The sequence below is a fragment of the Gopherus flavomarginatus genome, chromosome 2, assembly GCF_025201925.1.
Source record: "Gopherus flavomarginatus isolate rGopFla2 chromosome 2, rGopFla2.mat.asm, whole genome shotgun sequence".
Taxonomy (NCBI): domain Eukaryota; kingdom Metazoa; phylum Chordata; order Testudines; family Testudinidae; genus Gopherus; species Gopherus flavomarginatus.
Genome location: NC_066618.1, coordinates 6,853,068 through 6,873,378, shown reverse-complemented (window position 1 = coordinate 6,873,378; position 20,311 = coordinate 6,853,068). Strand labels below are relative to the sequence as shown.

Sequence of the window (20,311 nt, the reverse complement as noted above, 5' to 3'; positions counted from 1 at the left end):
TTATTCTGCAGAAGAGAAGAATGAGGGGAGATTTGATAGTTGCTACCTGAAAGGGGGTTCCAAAGACTGTTCTCAGTAGTACCAGATGACAGAACAAGGAGTAATGGTCTCAAGTTGCAGTGGGGGAGGTCTAGGCTGGATATTAGGAAACACTATTTCACTGGAATCAGTTACCTAGGGAGGTGATGGAATCTCCTTCCTTAAAGGTTTTTAAGGTCAGGCTTGACAAAGCCTTGGCTGGGATGATTTAGTTGGGGATTGGTCCTGCTTTGAGAGATTAGGTGACCCCTGAGGTCCCTTCCAACCCTGATATTCTATGATAGGCAATCCACCTCCTGGAAAGGTGGTAATTAGGTCAATGGAAGAATTCTTCCTTCAGCCTAATGTTGCCTACACTGGGGGTTAGGAGTGTGAATTTTTAATGCCCTTGAGCGACGTAGGTATACCAACCTAATTCCCTAGTGTAGACCAGCCCTAAGTAAGACAATGTGAGTGAGGTAATATCTTTTATTAGACCAACTTCTGTTGGTGAGAGAGAAAATATCTAGTAAAGTTATGAATTTAAGCTCACAGGTGTTGAGGATGGGGACTGGGAGGCCAGATATAGAGTGATCGCTTTGTGAAAAGCGTTTGCCCACCGATGATATGGTCTTTTTATAATTTTTCTGTCTGAGTTCATTCAAGAGTGCAGGGTTTATCTGTCTGTTGTTATTGGGACAGTTAGTACTTTGGATGAGGTACACCCAGGGGCGGCTCCAGGCCCCAGCATGCTAAGCGCGTGCTTGGAGTGGCAAGTTGCGGGGGGCGCTCTGCCGGCACCGCAAGGGCAGCAGGCAGGCTGCCTTCCGCGGCTTGCCTGCGGAGGGTGCGCTGGTCCCGCGGCTTCAGAGGATCTCCCGCCGAAGCTGCAGGACCAGCGGACCCTCCGCAGGCAAACCGCGGGATGCAGCCTGCCTGCCGTGCTTGGGGCGGCAAAATCCCTAGAGCCGCCCCTGGGTACACCACAGGCCGTGATAGGGATGTGTCGGACTTCTGGATCTTGAAAGGTGGGTTGTGGAGGGTGTTGATCCTTGTAGCAGTGGAGACATGTTGACAGGTTTTGCATCCATTGTTCTGGGAGGGTCTGGTGCCACTTTGAATTGGTGTGTCCTGCTCTCTGGGGATCTTGCTTATGATGATAGCTTGGGCAGAGGGGGAGGGTTGTCTGAAGGCCAAAAGAAGGTGTCCAGGAAAGATTTATTTAAGAATGACAGCTCTAATTACAACTCATACTTGATGGGGACCACATTTAATTGCAGTTAACTCCTGCGATTAACCCCAAAAATTAATCGTGATTAAAAAAAATAATCGCACTTATAACAATAGAATACCAATTGAAATTTATTAAATATTTTTGGATGTTTTTTCTACATTTTCAATATTAATTTCAATTCAAACACAGAATACAAAGTGCACAGTGCTCACTTTGTATTTTTATTTTTGATAGCAAATACTTGCACTGTAAAAATGATAAACAAAAGAAATGGGTATTTTTCAATTCATTTCATACAAGCACTAAAGTGCAATCTCTTTCTTGTGAAAGGGTAACTTACAAATGCAGATTTCTTTTGGTCACATAACTGCACTCAAAAACAAAACAATGTAAAACTTTAGAGCCTACAAGTCCACTCAGTCCTGTTCTTATTCTGCCAATTGCTAAGACAAACAAGTTTGTTTACATTGATGGGAGATAATGCTGCCTGCTTCTTATTTACAATGTCACCTGAAAGCGAGAGCAGGCATTTGCATGGCACTTTTGTAGCCAGCATTGCAAGGTATTTACGTGCCAGCTATCCTAAACATTCATATGCCCCTTCCATGCTTTGACCACTGTTCCAGAGGACATGCTTCCATGCTCATGATGCTCATTAAAAAAATGATGCATCAATTAAATTTGTGACTGTACTCCTTGAGGGGGGAGAACTGTATATCTCCTGCTCTCTTTTACCCGCATTCTGCATATATTTCATGTTATAGCAGTCTCGGATGATGACCCAACACATGTTCGTTTTAAGAACACTTTCACAGCAGATTTGACAAAACACAAAGAAGGTATCGATCTGAGATTTCTAAAAATAGCTACAGCACTTGACCCAAGGTTTGAGAATCTGAAGTGCCTTCCAAAATCTGAGAGGGACGAGGTGTGGAGTATGCTTTTAGAAGTCTTAAAAGAGCAACACTCTGATGCGGAAACTACAGAACCCAAACTACCAAAAAGAAAATCAACCTTCTGCTGGTGGCATCTGATTCAGAGGATGAAAATGAACATGAGTCAGTCTGCACTGCTTTGGATCGTTATCAAGAAGAACCCATCTCATCAGCATGGAAGCATGTCCTCTGGGATGGTGGTTGAAGCATGAAGGGACATATGAATCTTTAGCGCATCTGGCACATAAATATCTTGCAACGTCAGCTACAACAGTGCCATGCGAACACCTGTTCTCACTTTCAGGTGACATTGTAAGCAAGAAGCAGGCAGCATTATTTCCTGCAAATTGTAACCAACTTTGTTTGTCTGAGTGGATTGGCTGACCAAAAAGTAGGACTGAGTGGACTTATAGGCTCTAAAGTTTTACATTGTTTCATTTTTGAATGCAGGTTTTTTTGTACATAATTCTATATTTGTAAGTTCAACTTCCATGATAAAGAGATTGCACTACAGTACTTGTATGAGGTTAATTGAAATTTTTTTTTGTTTTTTTACAGTGCAAATATTTGTAATAAGAAATAAAGTGAGCACTGTACACTTTGTATTCTGTGTTATAACTGAAATTAATATATTTGAAAATGTAGTAAACATTAAAATATTTAAAATAAATGGTATTCTATTTTTTAATCGCACAATTAATCACGATTGGTTTTTTTTAAATTTCTTGACAGCCCTAAGTTGTAATTGCTTGTTTAATGATACCCCGTATGGTTTCCAGTGTGCTAAATGACAGCTAGGGTATGCGGTTGGAGGGGTTTTATTCTGTATTGAAGCAGGTTCTCCTGGAGTATTTGCTTGGCCTGTTCGCGAGGTGAGCTACTTCTCTGGTGGAGTGTTCTTGTTAGGTGAAGACAGTTTAAATTGTGTTAAGATGTATATCCCAGACTTCCTCCTTGCAGCATATTGTGTGGTATTTGAGAGCCTGGCAGTAGAAGACAGATGTCTTGGTGTGTTTGGGGTGGTTACTGGATCTGTGAAGATAGCTGTGGTGATCCGTGGGTTTCTTGTATATAGTCGTTTGTTGGGTTCCATTGCTGAAGCTGATTGTGCTGTCCAGGAAGTTGATGCTAGTGTGGGAGTGTTCTAGACCAGTGGTTCTCAAACTAGGGCCACCGCTTGTTCAGGGAAAGCCCCTGGCGGGCCAGGCCGGTTTGTTTACCTGCTTTGTCCACAGGTTCGGCTGATAGCGGCTCCCACTGTCCACGGTTCGCCGCGATTGGCCAGACCTGCAGACGCGGCAGGTAAACAAACCAGCCTGGCCCACCAAGGGCTTTCCCTGAACAAGCGGCGGCCCTAGTTTGAGAACCACTGGTCTAGAACAAGTTTAATGGATCGTTGTTGAAGTTGGGTGGAAATCTAGGAGGGAGTTTAGGTCGTCTGTCCAGAGCATGAAAATATCATCGCTGTGTCTCAGGTATATCATTGGTTTTGTGGTGCATTTATCCTGAAATTCTTCTTTGGTGTTGTCATACTGGGGAGCCATCCTAGTGCCCATGACTGTTCCCCTGGTTTGGACAAAGTGTTTGTTGTAACATTGTGATGGGTGAGGATGAAAGGGATGAGTGTGGTGATGTGTTTGGCATGGATGTCTGAGTGTTGCCTATTGTATGGTAGGTATTTGATGCAGGTAGCAATGACGTCATTGTAGGGTATGTTGGTGTATAGGGAGATGACACCTGTGGTGGTGAGACTGGTGTCTGAAGAGAGGTTGTTAATGCTGTGGAGTATCTGGAGGAAGTCGGTTGTGTCCTGGAGGATACTGATAAGTGGTCTAACGATGGGTTCTATGACTCCCGATTATCTTTCTAAATGAAGCTTTTGCAGGATTATGAACACATGCAGTCTACACTAAGGGGCACCAGGGTAAACTAGTCTCCAGCTCCTTGATCTTCTTAAACACATGCCTAATCTCAAGCACGTGAGCAAACCTGCTGTGTTTACCCTTAAACACAATAGGACCACATGAATAACAGCCGACAGGAGCTTAAGTATCTTGCTGGATCGAGGACTAAGAGACTTGGCTTCTATTTCCTGGTATGATAATGACTCATGGGCCCAGATCCTCAGCTGGTGTAAATCAGCATGGCTCCACTGACATCCAGATATCCCAGCTGAGAATCTGTCAACCTGCTGCACATCTGTGGAAGAGGGTAACAATGCCTGCCCCTGTCAGTGCTTCAAGTCATCCAGCTGCAGGGCACTGTGTACAAGGCAGAATTAGGATAGTCTTCCCCCAGTGCCTGTTAAGGAGCCCCCTGAAGAGAGAATTGGTAGACAGCTTGACTCCCTGGTGAAGTCACTGTCAGATCTTGAAATTTCCTGCTGTAAAGCAAATTCAGTTATCTCAGAGCACAAATTATTGATGAGCTGATGCTTGCTGTGAGGCTGCCTTCTGACCTGACCCTGGCTGTAGCAGTGTGATCTGTAACTGAGCCGCTTGGCAGTCCAGGCATGAACCGCTGTTAGAGGCTGAAGTACATCTAGACTAACAGTACCAGGGGGTTGTGACTTACGGGACTAAAACTCCACCCAGAAAGGTCACCAGTAAACCATGCCAGGAAAGTTCAAGGCAGAACGGCACCAGATGCAATTGTTGACCCTCCACTTCTGCTGATGTCTCTGGTCTCACTTTCTCACCTCCCCTTCTCCTAACTAATCTTTTCATCTCTGCCCCTGTAACAGGGTGGTCACTGCACCTTGCTAGGTTCAGCCTCCTGGCCCAGCTCCCCAATGAGTCAGGGCCACTACAAGCTGGTGCAACACCCATGCTCTTTATTCCTGTGTCCAGGCCCCACCACCAAGCTCTAACTATGTACAGATTATTTACAGGTTTGGCCTAGCACAGGCCTCAGTGGCAACAGAGGAGCAGGCTCCTGGCTCCTTCTGAGCCTGCTTTCCCGCCCTGGTCTCTGCCCCCCAAACCCCACCTTGGACTTGCTTCCTCCCAAGCTTTTAGCCCCTGTTAATGAGGCTGGCAGGTGTGGCCAGTTTCCAGGCCAGTCCTAGCTCGTGGCCCAGCTGTGTGGTTTTGGACTGAAACAGCCGGTCGAAAAGGAATCCTGATGGCTCCGGCCAGCACAGCTGACAGGGCCGTTGAATGAATGTCTGGTTCTCAGTGCCGCACCGTGGCTCACGCGGCTCCCGGCTTCTAGTCTCAGGGACTGCCATGGGGGGTCCGCATGCTGCCCCACCTCCTGCCCTCAGGAGCAGCTCTCATTGGCTAGCTCAGGGCAGGGGAGGAACTAGCACCACGAGTGAGTGCAGAGGAGGCGGCTGTTGAGGGGTCGCGTGGCCCCTTCTCGTCGTGTGGCTGGGCTAGAACTGCGGCACGTGCCCTGCGGAAAATCACCGTCTGTCTGTCGGCCCATCGCCGGCACCAGGAGTTGGAGGTGTGTGTATCCCTGTCTGCGAGTGCTGGGAATGGGGCTGCACCCCATCCTGCTCATTCGATCCCTCCTTGTCCCAACCCCCTACACCCCCATCCCCCTCGCTCCATCCCTCCCCATCCCAACCCCCCAACCTCATCTCCCCTCACTGCATCCCTCCACGTCCCAACCCCTACACCCCCATCCCCCTCACTGCATCCATCCCCATTCCAACCCTTCTGCATCCCCATCCCCCTCACTCAATCCCTCCCCTTCCCGACCCCCCCACACCCCATCCCACTCACTCAATCCCAACCCCCCAACCCCATCTCCCCTCACTGCATCCCTCCACGTCCCAACCCCTACACCCCCATCCCCCTCACTGCATCCATCCCCATTCCAACCCCTCTGCATCCCCATCCCCCTCACTCAATCCCTCCCCTTCCTGACCCCCCTTACACCCCATCCCACTCACTCAATCCCAACCCCCCAACCCCATCTCCCCTCACTGCATCCCTCCACGTCCCAACCCCTACACCCCCATCCCCCTGACATTGTAAAATTTCCCTGTTTGGGCCTTGGAGTGAAAATGTTCATGTGAGAGAGGGTCGGGGGAGAGCAAGCAATGGAGGGGGTGGGATGGGGATGGAGCGAGCGGAGGGCGGGACCTAAATGCAAGGGCGGGGCCTCAGGGAAGGGGCGGGGCAAGGGTGTTCAGTTTTCGGGAATTAGAAAGTTGGCAGCCCTAGGCCCATCCCCAGCCCATTTCCCCTGAGTGGGGCTAGAGTGGCAGGAGCTGATTAGGGCTTCCCCTGCAGCATCCTGCCACAGCCCCTCTCACTTGGCTCCGTGCTGCTGTTCCATAAGCTTGGGAAAAAACTCCTACTTCCTGAGTGTCAAACAAACCCCCTTGCTTTAGTGAAATTATTTCTTTTCAGAGATTCAGAGAATTTAAAGCCAGAAGGGACCATTATGATCCTCTAAGCCCAAACTTTTCAGGTTACCTCTCCCTTAGTCCTGTCCATGCCCCCACCCCCAGAGTCAGGGCCGGGTCACAGCTCCTGGTAGGGGGCGGGGGTGGGACATGGACAGGGGTCAAGGAGCTGAGGCTAGGGGCGAGGCCAGAGCAGAGCTGGGAATGGAGTGGGGCTGGGTGGTGCCTCCCTCCAGACCTTTGGGGGCTAACCTTGGCCCCATTGCACCCCCTGAATATTTCTCCATGCTCCTCTAGGGAGGCACGCCCCACAGTTTGGGGACTTCTACTCAAGTCTGGCCTCCTAGCAAGAGAGGCCAGAGAATTTCATCTGGTTATGCCTGTTTTAATCCCAATAACTTGGGTTTGACTAAAGAATATCTTCCAAAGAAAGGAATCCAGTCTTGATCTGAAGTAATCAAGACATGGATAAGCCTTAAAGCAATTTCTTCCATCAGACTTATCATCAGTGATCCACTAGAGAAACAGATTCAAAACGCAGAGCCGGCAGCTGCTCCATCATTAGGTTTGCAACATGGGTTTTGTTCACTATACAGCCAGATTTGCCACTTTGCTCTCTCAAATCTACAAACCAAAGGAGATGGCCTCAAAACTGGAATGTTCGATTAATTCAATTCATGGGCAGAAGGGACCATTATGGTAGTTTTACCTGACCTGAGACGAGTGGGGATGGTTAATGAAAAGGAGTGACCCAGGTGAAGCAGGAACCCATTGCTCCATCCATGACCACATGCTACCTGAGGTCCCCACAGTTATTGCTAGGGCTGGGGCGGTCTTATCAACTTGTCTGTATCTTAAAATTGTGCAGTGTAAATCCATGAAATCCCTAATCTGTATTTATTTAGGAGTAAATGATCCACCTCAGCTGACACTGGACGTGATATGGGAAGAGCGTAGTCTACACCTCATGAGATGTCCTCTGAAATGCACATTCCCTGAGCTCCTTACAATGGCTGTGAGGGGGGCCCTCCTCTTCTGGACAGTTTAAGAAGCCAGTGGGAGGCCAGGCAGTGGACTGAGTGACTGATAATCTGTTCTGCAGCTGGCCCAACATCAGTTGCTGTCCAGTCTCCTCCTTGTTGTGAGAGTTAGTGTGGATACAAACCTGCAGTCACATGAGCAGAGGAGAGGGTGCTGGCTCCTTAGAATCATAGAATCTCAGGGGTTGAAGGGACCTCAGGAGATCATCTAGTCCAACCCCCTGCTCAAAGCAGGACCAATTCCCCAGACAGATTTATGCCCCAGATCCCTAAATGGCCCCCCTCAAGGATTGAGTTCCCAACTCTGGGTTTAGCAGGCCATTCCCTCCCCCCGTAGCTCTGCAGGGCTCTGCATACAGGCCTGTGCCTCAGTGCTCACTATAGGGTCTTGCCTTGTGCTCCCCCTGAGGGGTAGATATCTGTGCGCAGAGGAGCTAGACAGGACTGGTGAAGGGGAGTATGCATCCAGTCCCTCCTTCCCACCCACATCCACATGTCTGACCCTGTTTGCACACGGGAGTGATACCTGCACCAGGTCTAGGGGGACAGGAGGGATGGTTACCTGTTGGAAGCAACATTGGCCAGTGTCAAGGTTCCTTCCCCGCTGTGAACTTTAGCGTACAAATGTGAGGACCTGCATGGACACTTCTAAGCTTAATTATTAACTTAGATCTGATAACTCTGCCACCATCCAGAAATTTCAATGTCTGGAGCACTTCTTGTCCCTCCCAAAACCTTCCCCTCCTTGGGCAGCCCTGAGAGGCTTCACCAATTCCCTGGTGAGTCCAGATCCAATCCCCTTGGATCTTAAAACAAGGGGAAATCAATCAGGTTCTTAAAAAAGAAAGCTTTTAATTAAAGAAAGAAAAGTAAAAAATCATCTCTGTAAAATCAGGATGGAAAATACTTTACAGGGTAATTAGATTCATATAGCCCAGAGGAACCCCCTCTAGCCTTAGGTTCAAAGTTACAGCAAACAGAGGCAAAATCCTCTCAGCAAAAAGGGACATTTACAAATTGAGAAAACAAAAATAAAACTACTCCGCCTTGCCTGGCTGTTAATTACAATTTTGAAACATGAGAGACTGTTTCAGAAAGATTTGGATAGCCTGGATTGACGTCTGGTCCCTCTTAGTCCCAAGAGCGAACAACACCCAAAACAAAGAGCACAAACAAAGACTTCCCTCCACCAAGATTTGAAAGTATCTTGTCCCCTTATTGGTCCTCTGGTCAGGTGTCAGCCAGGTTTACTGAGCTTCTTAACCCTTTACAGGTAAAAGAGACATTAACCTTTATCTGTTTATGACAGCCAGCGTCAAAGACACAGCCCTATGTGTCAGGAGACTTGCTTCCATTCTTGGCTGTGACACTTGCATGCTGGGTGACCTTGGGTAAGTCACGTTCCTGCTCTGTGCCTCAGTTTCCCCACCTGTAACATGGGGATAATGATCCTGACCCTCCTTTCTACAGGACTTTTGAGAGCTACAAGAGAAAATTGTCCCTGAGGGTGACAGAGGTAGTAGTGGGAAGAAGGGCCCCATGGGTCAAAGTAGCATAAGTTATGGCAGACTTGGGGGGGCATCAGCTTTTGGTTAGATCCAGAGAAACCAAGGACATCTTAGCTACAGACGCCACCGTAATTAGCCGGCAGCCCATGACACAGGGTTTCCGTTCAGTCCCCATCACCAAAACACTCACCCCAATTGTTAGTCACTGCATGGGCCACGCAGACTGAAATCGTCTCTAGATGTTCTTCCTCCAGCGTGGGCCTGTGCGTGTGCGCCAGAGGAGAGCAGCTCACAGTGCTGCTGTGCAGATCAGATCTGCATTGTGGAGCAGGGATCTTTCGGTCTCCAGCGCTGGTCACCTGGTGCCTTTCGCCAGCATGGCAAACTCTCGCTCAGCTGTGGTATAATAACGCTGGCAGCCGGCCCACTCTAGGGCACCCCAGCTGTTGTCTGAATTAATTAAGGCAGCTGTGATTGCTTGCCACATAGATTTCGACCACAGGGGTGCCGCACTAGCTGCTCCCAGAAATTCAAGAGCTGCCGGTGAGGTGTAAGGAAGGGTAAGCAACGATGCTGGGTGATTTCTTAGGCTGGGAAATGGGAGGTATATTCGTTTTCTCACAGCTGAGAAGATCCACAGCGCAAGAGTCCCTTCCACAGCTCTGCCAGTGTACTTCAGTCCTGAGCTACAGCATCGTCTGCTGTGAGAGTAGCTGGCCCCTCCGACAGGTTTAGAACCTGATCTGCAGCACCGTGCTCATTAAGTCTTGGACCATCTGGGCTCCCGGGGGCTGTGGGGTGGAACCAGGACTTTTTATTGCCTGTGCTACTTCCTAGGCAATGTAGAGTATTTATATCCCCCCCACCCTGCACACACACACTCCTATACACTAACTCCTCACTTAACATTGTAGTTCTATTCGTGAAAAATGTGACTTTAAGTGAATCCAATTTCCCCATAAAAATTAATGTAAATGGGGGGGGGTTAGGTTCCAGGGACATTTTTTTTCAACACACACACACACACACACACACTCTCTCTCTCTCTCTCTCTCTCTCTCTCTCTCTAAGTTTTAAACAATTTAATACTGTGCACAGCCATGATGATTGTGAAGCTGGGTTGAGGTGGTGAAGTCAAAGGGTGGGATATTTCCCAGGGAATGCCTTGCTGCTAACTGATGAACTAGCACTCTGCTGAGCCCTCAAGGGTTAACTCATTGTTGTTGATGTAGCCTCACACTCTACAAGGCAGCACGAATGGAGGGAGGGGAGACAGCATGGCAGACAGAGACAGACACACACCCTGTGTGTGGGAGAGAGAGATGTGCATTGCCCCTTTAAGTACGCTGACCCCACTCTAAGTATATTGCCTTTTTAAGTAGATCAGCAAGTTGAGACAGCAGCTGCTGCCAACGAGCTCCCTCCATCCTGAGCCCTGTCGTGTCTGTGTCCCCCCTCATCCCCGCTCTGTGGAGATGGAATAAAGGATCAGGGGGAGGGGGACACCCTGACAGTAGCACTGATCTTCTCCCCTACCCCCATCCCTGCGCAGCAAGCAGGAGGCTCTGGAGAGCAGCTCCAAAGCAGAGGGCAAGAGCAGCACAGGGCAGTGTAGGGGAGGGACAGCTGAACTGTCGGCAACTGGGTAGCCTGCTGGGCGGCTGCTGCACAGGGAACTTACGGGAGGGGGGAGCTGATGGGGGGCTGCCAGTCCACCCTGGTTCCAAATCCCACCAGCTAGCTGCAACGATCTGCTCTTCCTGCAAGCAGTGGACAAAGCAGGCAGTTGCCAAATGACCATGTAAGGGAGCATTGCACAACTTTAAATGAGCATGTTCCCTAACTGATCAGCAACATAACAATGTTAACCGGGACAACTTTAAGTGAGGAGTTACTGTACTCTCTGAGCACCTCGCAACCTTTACCCTACGGACCCTCCTAACCACCCAGTGAGGTAGGTCAGTACTGTTTCCCCCATTGAACAGAGGGGGAACGGAGGCACAAAGACCCTTCAAGGCATTTAGGGTCTCAACTCACATTAATTTCAATGAAAATTAGGAGCCTAAGTACTTTAAGGATCTGGGCCAGAGAGACTGAGCCACTGTCCCACAGTCATAGAGAGTCTGAGACAGAGTAGGGAACTCAACCCTGGTCTCCCAGGTTGGTGCCCTAACCAGGGGACCATCTCTCCTCTTGATTGCTTCCTCTGAGTCCCTCTAATTGCACCAGACTAAGACTGGGCAAAGCACTCCGGGGAAGTATATGCACAACCCCACTAGGCAGCACCTCAGGGCAGAGCCGTAACAAGGGCAAGGCGAGTAAAGCACTTGCCTTGGGCGCGCAAAACAGAGGGGCGCAGCTGTACCGCAATCAGCGATGCTTCAGTGGCAGCAATTCAGTGGCGGGTTCCTGAGTTCCTCTCGGAGGGAAGGACCTGCCACCGAATTGCCGTCACCACTTCATTCATTCTTCGGCGGCAATCCTTCTCTCCGAGAGGGACTCAGGGATCCGCCGCTGAATTGCCACCGAAGAAAGAATGAAGCAGCGAGGGCAATTCGGCAGCAAGTCTTTCCCTCCAACAGGGACTCAGGGACCTGCTGCTAAAGAGCCTGGACCCGGCCCTTGCCTTGGGCGCAAAAAATTCCTTGTTACAGCTCTACCTCAGGGAAACCTCACCAAGAAGAGACGATCCGTGCCCACCTGGCAATAACAGAGTGGCGCCTGCGGAGGGGAGGATGGTCCCTTTAGAGCAGCAACAGCAGAGCAAGGGGCCATGTGCATTGTACAGCAGAATCATGTTTCACAACAGCGAGGGCTAGAAAGATAATTTATTTAAAAACAAGGGTCGAGAAGCTGATGTCATCGTGTGAGTGCAGGAGACAGAGCCCTGGCTACAGGACGTTAGTGTCTGTGCCTTCATCCACCTCTGTACATAGCTGTACTTTCCCTATGGGTAGAAATCGGGGATGTTTTGTGACCCATCCTCACTCCCGGGTGAACATTTTTGACCCGAGCTTTTTTTGCTGGCAAAAAAGATCCAGCTTCGGCAACACCAAAAAGTGTCCCAGCTTCATGCCAGTTTTGCCAGATGGTCTCGGTTGAGAAAAAACACCAAGAATTCTGAAAAATTTGAAACGTTTCCTTTGGACATTTTGGAAACAAAACACTTGAATTTTTCATGCAACATAACTTTGGGGGGTTTCAGGCTGGCTTTTAACTGTATTAAGCAACAAGCAAAACCACTGAAAAACAAGCAAAACTGAAACAAAACGCGACGATGTTGTCAAAACAAAATGTTTCATTTGACCTGAAATGGAAATGTATTTTCCAAAACTTTTCAATTCACTGAAAATTTCAATTTTGGTTCAACCAGAAACTCCGCCCCCTCTTGGAATTGACAGCAGACCTGGCAATCCATTATTCACCCAACTCTACTTGTGAGGCCTCATCAAGAACTCAGACTGCTCCTCTCAGTGCTGGAGCGGTGGCATGTTGTAGCAGGGACCCCATTTTGAACCTTTTACCTTTGCACTGAGTGGAAGCTGTATGACCTCTGTACGGGGTGGAGAAGGGGGGGGGCTATGCTCTAGGGCACTATCCTGGCAATGTACTTGACTTTCAGACACTTACAAGCCAAACAAATAAATAACTAGCGAGCCCAAAACTGTCACAAGGGTTAGCTACAAAGTACGTCTGCTGGAGTGTTACTATCACCAGGTGCTGCCCAGTGCATGAAACTCATCCTCAGTACATCAAATATTGATTCTCTGATGGTTACTAGAACAGGGCCAGATCTTTAGCTGGTGTAAATAGTCAGCTTACACCAGTTGATGATCTGGCGCAAAGCATTTATTCTTTGAAACCAGATATTTTAGCCCATATAATAATGCTTTCCAGCCATTGATCTCAAAGCAGCTTACAGGGATAGGAAAGTATCGTTATCCCTCCTCTTTTACAAATGGGGGAAACTGAGGCACAGGGCATTGCAGTGACTTGTCCAAGATGACACAGACAAAGCTGGATATAGAAACAAGATCTCCTGACAGTAAGTTTCAAGCGGTGCCCACTGGGACACTGTCTGTCTACTTATCTGCCCCTCCCCCATCGCCATAACATCTGATTAAACATTAACACAAATACCCCGTGAAGTAGTATTACCTCACTTTAGAGATGGAGAAATAGAGATGAAGTGACTTTCGGCAAAGGCAGGAAGCAAAACCAGTACTCAGAAGTCCTGGATCAGTGCGTTAGCCACAAGACCTTCCTTTAACCTTAAACTCAGATTTCATGCCCTAGTCCAGGGGTGGCCAACCAGTGGCACCAGAGCCACATGTGGCTCTTCAGAAGTTAATATGCGGCTCCTTGTATAGGTACCAACTCTGGGACTGGAGCTACAGGCGCCAACTTTCCAGTGTGCTTGGGGGTGCTCACTGCTCAACCCCTGGCTCTGCCACAGGCCTTGCCCCCACTCCACCCCTTCCCCTGAGCCTGCTGTGCCCTCTTTCCCCCTTCCCCTCCCCGAGCTTCCTGCATGCCACAAAACAGCTGATCGGAAAGTGCGGGCAGGGAAGGGGAGGCACGGATCAGAGGGGCTTTTGGTGGGCAGGAGGCACTGGGAACAGGTGGGGGAGCGGATAGGGGGCTGCTGATATATTATTGTGGCTCTTTGGCAATGTACATTGGCAAATTCTGGCTCCTTCTCTGGCTCAGCTTGGCCATCCCTGCCCTAGCTGTAGGACAGGCCTGTCTCTCTAGCCAGACTTCACACCAAGACCAGCGCTTATTAGAGCACATTAAGAAACGTGAAAGAAAACTAGTGGCCACACTTGATGCCATTGATTAAAATGTTCTACCTAATTTTTTGGTCTGCCTCAATTCTTATTTGGTGCATGGCCATCTAAATCCTATCTGAGTGATCTTGCAGTTCTCGTGCCGAATTTCCATGGGCGTTTGGGCAGGTGAGTGGGATGCCATGTGGACGTCTCCTCTAGATTCCAGACCAAAGCAATGGAATAACCAATGAAGAGACTTCTCTTCGCCGCCAGATAACTCAGACCGTGTTTTACACTGAGCTCAGTTCCCTCTTTGACAGAACTTGGGGAATTCAGCGTGTGCTGAGCCGATCCCATGCAGAACAGTCTGGATAGCTATGTACCTTACAGTCATACTAGGGGACATGCAGAGGAACCAAAGTTTGGCTGCTTTTGGAGGGACACTTTTTGTGCCCACCATGGCTGGAGGAGCTTCCTAGCCTCTTCCCCCTCTGCCTCTCCCTGCTGCATCCCCGAGGTCAAGGTCGGTGGAGCTGTCTCTCCTTCTCTCCCCCTGAAGCCCAAGGGCTGGAGGAGCTGCCATCTCTTACCCCCGGCCCAGGAGCTCACTCTCCCCTCTATGGCCCTGGAGAAGCTCTGTGTCCCCACTGATGGGGGGTGCCTTTGCCCTTGCTTGCTCTCCTCCTTGTGCATGCCATTATCAGTCATGCCTCCAAGCCTCAGTGCTTTGACAGGAGTTCTCATTTTCCCTTTAAAGTAAAGCTCAGTTTTTTGCATCATCCCATGACTCCGGGAGCTGGGACTTTCAGAAAACCTCCTCCACAAAAGATCGCGAGACTTGCTGTAAAATCATGAGAGTTGGCAACACTGCCCGCACACTCAATGAAGCCCACAGTGCTGCGCCTTGCAAGCTAGCCTCCATGCGCTGATTTAAGGAGTTCTCGATCATTGGGAGATGCAGCTCCATGGGTGAGGCCCATTGGTTTCAGTGCTGCGGGTGGAGAACCTGTCTTCCTCAGTCACTGAAGGGTTTCTGCTGTGTTATAGTGACCTTTGCAAGTCATTAACCGCTCTTCTCCCTCCTCCAGGCCACCACTGAACCCCCTAAAAAGAAACCGGACCCCGTCACTTCTGAGACTGTGGTTTTTTGGGGGCTACGCCTCTGGCAGGTGATTGGAATCTTTGCCATCTTTGTCCTGGCAGTCAGTAAGTCACAATTCTCTGCCCTCCACCCCCGCACTTAGGACCATATCCGGCTCCCTTCAGAGCCAAGGGCAACACTGCTGTGGGTGTCGATAACTATAGGATTGGGACCTTCTTCCTGATAATTTGCAGCGTCCGCCTGCAACACGAGCCTGGGCTGGATTTTCACAGACACCCATTTCACAGGGAATTAGGTGCCCCTGGATATGCCCATGTTATGCTAGCGGTCAGCCTAGCTGATCATAATTGAGGCTAAGATGTAGTCATAGGTATTTTTAGTTAAAGTCACGGACAGGTCATGGGCAATAAACAAAAATTGATGGCCCCGTGACCTGTCCATGACTTGTACTATATACCCCTGACTAAATCTCTGGTCTTCTGGGGACTCTGGGGGAGCAGCTGCTGCTCTGAAGAGGGGGGTGGCTCTTGGGCACCCACTGGTGCTGGGGTGGGGCAGCCTTTTTTATTGAATGCAGTTATTTTTTTGGTACATAATTCTACATTTAAGTTCAACTTTCATGATAAAGAGATTGCACTGCAGTACTTGTCTTAGGTGAATTGAAATATACTATTTCTTTTGTTTTTTACAGTGCAAATATTTGTAATAAAAATATATATATAAAGTGAGCACTGTACCCTTTGTATTCTGTGTTGTAATTGGTATCAGAGGGGTAGCCGTGTTAGTCTGGATCTGTAAAAAGCAACAAAGAGTCCTGAGGCATCGTATAGACTAACAAATGTATTGGAGCATAAGCTTTTGTGGGTGAATATGCACGCGTCTGACAAAGTGGGTATTCACCCACAAAAGCTTATGCTCCAATACATCTGTTAGTCTATAGGGTGCCACAGGCCTCTTTGTTGTGTTGTAACTGAAATCAATATATTTGAAAATGTAGAAAACATCCAAAAACATTTAAGTACATGGTATTCTATTATTGTTTAACAGTGTAATTAGCTGTGCGATTAATGGTGATTAATTTTTTTAATCGCTTGACAACCCTAAGATAAAGGTTAGCCAAAGCTTTTATGAGGTCATCTTTTTACCATTTTTAAAGAACAAGGCTAAAAGTAATTTAACTCCTGATACAAAACTAGATTGACATAAATGCTGTAAATAAAGAAATCTACAGGCATGTTCCCTTTGATTGATATTTTAAAAGTTTATTTGTTGAAGAATTCCTTGCTTTAATGATGTTTAGATTGAAAAAATATTAGGAAAGAAAAAAAAGTGTCTGTGGTGGGAAAAAAATAGCCCCCTTATCTCTGGTATAAAGTGTTAACTTTTTACATAGGCTAGTCTGTGTGCGTTTTGTATAGGTCTAAAGCCTTCTTTACGATAGTTTTCTGTTAGGCAAAATTTAAAGACAATCCATTTGCAAACACCTAGAAGCAGAGGCAACACATGGGTGCGGGGGTGTCACATGATGTGTGCCAAGAAGGCTAATGGCATATTGGGCTGCATTAGTAGGAGCATTGCCAACAGATCAAGGGAAGTGATTATTCCCCTCTATTTGGCACTGATGAGGCCACACCTGGAGTATTGTGTCCAGTTTTGGGTCCCCAACTACAGAAAGGATGTGGACAAATTGAGGAGAGTCCAGTGGAGGGCAACGAAAATGATTAGGGGTTGGGGCACATGATTTATGAGGAGAGGCTGAGGGAACTGGGCTTATTTAGTCTGCAGAAGAGAAGAATGAGAGGGGATTCGATAGAAGCCTTCAACTATTTGAAAGGGGGTTCCAAAGAGGATGGATCTAGACTGTTCTCAGTGGTACCAGATGACAGAACAAGGAGTAATGGTCTCAAGTTGCAGTGGGGGAGGTTTAGGTTGGATATTAGGAATCACTATTTCACTAGGAGGGTGGTGAAGCACTGGAATGGGTTACTTAGGGAGATGGTGGAATCTTAGAGATTTTTAAGGCCCAGCTTGACAAAGCGTTTGCTGAGATGATTTAATTGGTGTTGGTCCTGCCTTGAGCAGGGGGCTGGACTAGATGACCTCCTGACGTGTCTTACAAACCTAATATTCTATGATTCTGTGTGGCCGGGTCCCCTCCCTGAGGTTAGCTGAGCGAGAGACCCAGGCAGGGAGTGACAGAGGCAGGAGGAACAGCTGGAAGCTGGAGAAAGGGGTCGCTGCTTTCCAGGAGGGGGAACTGCCTGTGGGGGTTGTGACTCCAGCTGTTCTGGGGTTGTGTCCCCTCCCGATCAGCAGACACAGGTCATCTGTGCCTAGAAGATCATAGGTGATAACAACGAGGAGACCTTGTAGCACCTTAGAGACTAACAAATTTATTTGGGCACAAGCTTCTGTGGGCTAAAACCCACTTCATCAGATGCATAGAGTGGAAAATACAGTAGCAGGTATAAATACACAGTACATGAAAAGATGGGAGTTGCCTTACCAAGTGTGGAGTCAATGCTAACGAGACAATTCAATTAACAGTAGAATACCAAGAGAGGAAAAATCACTTTTGTAGTGGTAATGCAGGTGGCCCTTTTCAAACAGTTAACAAGAAGGTGTGAGTAACAGTAGGGGGAAATTAGTACGGGGGAAATTAGGTTTAGGTTTTGTAATGACCCATCCACTCCCAGTCTTTATTCAGGCCTAATTTGATGGTGTCCAGTTTGCAAATTAATTCCAGTTCTGCAGTTTCTCGTTGGAGTCTGTTCTTGAAGTTTTTTGTTGAAAAATTGCCACTTTTAGGTCTGTTATTGAGTGACCAGGGAGACTGAAGTGCTCTCCGAGTGGTTTTTGAATGTTGTAATTCCTGATGTCAGATTTGTGTCCATTTATTCTTTTACATAGAGACTGTCCGGTTTGTCCAATGCACATGGCAGAGGGGCATTGCTGGCACATGATGGCATGTATCACATTGGTGGATGTGCAGGTGGATGAGCCACTGAAGGTGTGTGGCTAGGTCCTATGATGGTGTCCCTGTCACCACATACGGTGATAAGTAACAGTCACTCTGGATTTGTCAAGAACGAATCACGTCAAACCAACCTAACAGCTTTCTTTGACAGGGTAACAAGCCTTGTGGATAGGGAGGAAGCAAGGGGCTTCGGACCCTGATCCCAGCTGCCACTGCCCCTCTTAAATCAGTGGAAGTACCCCTGGTGAGGATGCTCACACCGATAGAAGAGTGTGGACATGCCCCACTGCACTAAATGCTGCAGCGGCTGTAAGTCAACCTAATGTAGATGGACTTGGGTTTGTAGTGTAGACGTACTCCGTGAGGGCCTGCGTGCTGCAGTTCTGCTCGCTGAAGCTCCAGACACACACACCCTGTCACTCTTCTTGTTCCCTCTCCCCCAAAACAGCACTTCCTCTTCCCGGAACAATCAGCCCTTCCTGCCCTCAGCACAAAGATTTAAAGGGGCGATGCTTGCTAAACTCCAACGGGGTTACACATGGTTACCAGTAGACGAACGCATCAGTGTCTAGTGGCAAGGAATGGCTCCATCATCAACGGCCATTGTACAGGGGGCTGCCGCCTCATCTGCCCAATCTCCCACCCCACAGTCCCATTCCCCGTGCACCCAGAACGCCCCCAACGAGCTCTGGTGCATTCAGATCTCCCTTGCTCCCAGACTCCCCATCAAGCTGCCTGCACCCAGATTGCCCCTCACAGAACCTTCTCACCCCACACCTGAACCCTCCCATACTAAGCCCCTCCACTCTTGGATCCTGCTGTTCTGAGCCTGCCCGCCCCACACCTGGACTGGGGGACAGGGCTGGGCCTGTGTGCGAGACCCTCACTTGCTATTGCAGCATGCCCGACGGGGAGTAGCAGGACCCCAGGGTGTTTCTGGGGCAGGCCTAACTCTTATGCTGTGGCAGGGTTGGGTGCAGAGTCCGTGTCCCTTGGGGTGGGGGCCTGCAGGGCAATCCCCCGCCTCTCTGCAGCCAGTGACCTGCTGTGCTGGATCCTCCACTCCCATTGCCTTTCTAATGTATTGCCGGCAACGATTTCCATTCTAGTCCAGTGACGGTGCGGTGACCTGCTGAGGGCTAATCCGCCATGTCATCCTCTAAGGCCCCAATCTGGCAGAGCATTGGTTTCAATGGGGATACTCAGGTGCTTTACTTTATGCACTGTGACAAAGTTCCTCCTCTATCTTGTTGGGTCCTGTGCTTATTGGTGGATATGTTCACCTCAGAGATTTACCATGTGGGTCAGGAAACAGCCCAGAGACCTTCCCTTCTGATAGAACCCCCAGTCCAGGTTAATTCCTCCTGTGTCTGATCAGGAGTTGGGAGGTTTGGGGGGAACCCGGGCCCGCCTTCTACCCAGGTTCCAGCCCAGGGCCCTGTGGACTGCAGCTGTCTAGAGTGCCTCCTGGAACAGCTGCATAACAGCTACAACTCCATGGGCTACTTCCCCATGGCCTCCTCCAAACACCTTCTTTATCCTCACCACAGGACATTTCTTCTGGTGTCGATAATGCTTGTACTCCTCAGTCCTCCAGCAATACACCTCCTCACTCTCAGCTCTGAGTGCCTCTTGCTCCCAGCTCCTCGCACGCACACTGCAAACTGAAGTGAGGTCTTTTTTAAACTCAGGTGCCCTGATTAGCCAGCCTGTCTTAACTGATTCTAGCAGTTTCTTCTTAACTGGCTCCAGGTGTCCTAATTAGCCTGCTTGAATTGGTTCCATCAAGTTCCTGCTTGTTCTGGAACTGCCCCTGTTACCTTACTCAGGGAAAAAGAATCTACTTAATCTGGGACTAATATCTCTGCCTTCTAACACTCTCTTGTAGCTATCTGGCCGGACCCTGTCACAGCACGTATGTAAGTGCTGGGCCAAATCATGACCCATCTTCACTCCTAAGGATGTGCTGCCCTTTGGGTATATCCACACAGCAAAGAAAAACCCGCAGCTGGCCCGTGCGAGCCAACTCAGGCTCACGGGGCTTGTGCTGCGGGGCTGTTTCATTCCTATGTGGGCTTCCGGACTGGGGCTGGAGCCCGGATTCTAGGATCCTTCAGGGTGTGAGGGTCCCAGAGCTCCAGCTCTAGTCCAAGCCCCAGACGTCTGCACAGCAATGAAATGACCCTGCAGCATGACCCTCACGAGCCCAAGTCAGCTGCTGCCAGCCGCAGGTTTTTCTTTGGTTTGTAGTGTAGATGTACCCTTAAAATCTTCTGTGCTTGACATACAATGGAAATATTAGTATTGCCACCTTGCTCTGTGGAGCCATAGAGATGTGCTAATATGCCTAATACGGAATCTACTA

At 48.8% G+C, this 20,311-nt stretch overlaps 1 protein-coding gene across 1 annotated transcript in view; it reads left to right on the top strand.

Annotated features, from left to right (window-relative positions):
* TMIE (transmembrane inner ear) overlaps nt 1-20,311 on the top strand; it is a 71,638-nt gene that overhangs the window by 13,310 nt on the left and 38,017 nt on the right. Inside the window, exon 2 of the mRNA XM_050942816.1 lies at nt 14,956-15,073. Within this exon, the coding sequence (XP_050798773.1) occupies nt 14,956-15,073 (118 nt within the window). The remainder of the gene's footprint in view (nt 1-14,955; nt 15,074-20,311) is intronic.